This window comes from Notothenia coriiceps, unplaced genomic scaffold (assembly GCF_000735185.1).
Source record: "Notothenia coriiceps isolate Sejong01 unplaced genomic scaffold, NC01 NC01_scaffold00002374, whole genome shotgun sequence".
Taxonomy (NCBI): Eukaryota; Metazoa; Chordata; class Actinopteri; order Perciformes; family Nototheniidae; genus Notothenia; species Notothenia coriiceps.
Window position 1 is genome coordinate 539 of NW_011335075.1, and position 2,826 is coordinate 3,364.

General features: G+C 37.7%; 1 protein-coding gene across 1 annotated transcript; it reads left to right on the top strand.

The window, feature by feature from the left end:
* Positions 1–273: 273 nt before the first annotated feature.
* On the top strand, positions 274–1,835 carry LOC104967250 (unconventional myosin-XIX-like; the record flags this gene model as incomplete). The annotated part of the gene is made up of 6 exons (XM_010796670.1): positions 274–406; positions 787–856; positions 953–1,055; positions 1,140–1,236; positions 1,334–1,410; positions 1,748–1,835. Coding segments are annotated over 6 exons (568 nt in total), but the record flags the coding sequence as incomplete, so codon positions are not given.
* Positions 1,836–2,826: the final 991 nt, after the last annotated feature.

The window sequence follows — 2,826 nt, forward strand, 5'->3', positions numbered from 1 at the left end:
ATCCCTCATGGGGAAATTGTTTCTCTGCATTTGACCCATCCTAGTGTTTAGGCGCAGTGTGCTGCCATGAAATGAAGGCTATGTTTGTCAACAAACAATTTGAAGATGACACAGTGGTCCATTGGAACAAGCGATGGACATTTTAACTAGTCTAGTGATTAATTCAAGGAAAATAATTACTAGCAGAAGCCTTCTTCCGAAGTGATGGCAGTAATTTGAATCAAAGTATCAGTAGAAACAATCTAAGTGGATCTGTGATTTGTTTCTTTATAGACATGGACGTCTCGTTGCCTGATGAAATATTACGCCACTGTGGCTGCCGCCTCCTCTGTGCTGAACAGTCAGGACACAGTGGAGAGGATAGAGAGGAGGGTGCTGGACTCCAACCCCATCATGGAGGCTTTTGGTGAGTGATCTCTGGTGTCACATTAAAGGAAAATATATATTCTTTTAACTTGAACCCTTTTTACCCATGTTTTTGTGTCCAAGTGAGTAATGGGCCACAACAGTTTTTTTTAAATTGGACCAGTTTTGAGCTTGAGCACTTTGGCCTGGTGCCACTATTTCTCTGTAATGTTGTCAGATACTTATAATAACAATCTGGGTCAGTAGCAAAAACAAACACTTCAGTTGACTTACAATGGAATTGCAGCCCACTTCTGGACCAATTTCATAAATTGTTGTTCCCATTAGTCATTTTTAGACAAAAAAACAGGGGATAAAATGGTGAGGGGTCAGAAATGTAACTCTTAATGTGAAAATAACCACACTTTTCCCTTGCTGTAGGCAATGCCTGTACTCTGAGGAACAACAACAGCAGTCGCTTTGGAAAGTACATCCAGCTCCAGTTAGACAGGTGCTCACAACTGACCATGCTGCACTTTGTTTTTCATCATGTGAGATAGCATTGGTTCAGGTTTAATCTCTCCAACTTTTTATTTTGTATATGAAGGCGTCAGCTGTTAGTGGGGGCGTCTGTACAAACGTACTTGCTGGAGAAGACAAGGGTGGCCTGCCAACCGGTTAATGAGAGGAACTTCCACATCTTCTATCAGGTGAGTTAACAGGGCTGCACTTGATTATTTAATGTTAACACAATGTATCATAGAATTAAATGCAAAGAGCTTATTGTTTTCCAGATGCTGAAGGGGGCCACAGATGAGCAGAGGAAGGAGTGGAAGATGTCATGTGGCAAACATTTTGTGTGGCTGCCAAATTCAGAAAAAACAGTCGAGGGTTGGTCTTTGCATATGTTTTTATTATGTTTTTTTCTTTTTATTCTTTATGTTTAGTGATTCTTACAACAAACTTTTCTTCATGTTATTTTTTATAGAGGATTCCTTTCAGGAGACTGTCGAGGCAATGGTTCATCTGGGCATCAAAGCAGAGAGGCAGAGGCAGTTATTCAGGGTAAGGGACTCTCAAAGGAAACACTTATTGGCTAGTTAATAATACACTTTAATGTATTTCTAAGTAGAGAAAGGAAATTTTCAATGTTAAATGAATGTGGGGTGTTTGTTAACACTTATAACCATCAAATGAACACATATTTATATTATTATTTCTGCAAACAACTACATTGTGGTGTGGTTGAATACACACAATGTATTCATTGTTTATAAACTGCTTATGCATGCTAAATGTGGGGCTAAAGTACAGTGTTATATCATCATCTTTTTCAGTTACATTTTTTAAATGTTCTTTTTTTCTTTGTAATATAGTTTAATTTCTCTTTAATGCATTACAGATACTATCAGGGATTCTGCAGTTGGGGAATCTGAATTTCTCTTCAATGGATGAATCACAGCCTTGTGACCTAGATGAGCAATCTAAAGGTATTGAAAATGATTTTGTTTGAGGTATCTTCTTGTTCTTTTCCAGTTATTATGTGCTTAAAATGTCCATTGTCTAAAAATCTTAGGCTGACATAAATATAGTATGATGCTCAAGGGATTTCTTTTTAAAGGAAAGGTCTGGGACCTAAGAACAGGTGAAAAGTTCTGCCAGGAAATTATTTCAAATTTCCTAAAATGAGTATTACAACAACAATCCCTCCTCTCCCCCCTGCTCCTCTTTGAGGCAGAAGCAAAGACTAGTTTTAGCTCTCAACAAGTTTTAAAAGTGTATCTTACCTTTTTTCACCTAGTTAATGTTTTTTACTAATCACTACCCCCTCAAATGGAAATATGTGTTTCCATAAATGGTGACCAAACCGTTTGAGACCCACTGAGAAATTAGACTAAGTTAACTATCTAAACACTCAGAGTCCTTTACCTCAGGGGTTCCCAACCTTTATTGTGCCAAGGACCGGCAGATACATTAAAAAAAATGTGCGGACCGGTTGTCAATTTTAGCTGATTTTAATATTTACTTACCAGCAGGTGGCAACAGAGGCTAATTGTATTTAACAGCCTGAAGGAATACCAATATGCATCCAAAACATATTAATAACGTTTAAAACCAGGATACAATTAAAACAAAAAATTAGGACCGCTTTACAAATATTAATATAATATAGCCTAATATAGGTGGCTAATTGTATGTAACAGCCTGAACAAATAATAGAACAATATGCATCCAAAACGTATTAACAACGTTTAAAACCAGGATACAATTAAAACAAATTAGGACCACTGTACACATATTGATATAACTGAAATGTCAGGGAGACCCCTGGGCTTGTTTGCCAGCCATAATAACGTCATACCGGGGCGTTCGTTCCGGTGCACTCCGACAGCATTTAGCACTACATCGAGATTAAGATTAAACTAACTTCTTTTGGGAACACCCACATACCTATGGAGTTGGCCAGATGTGTGTAAATTA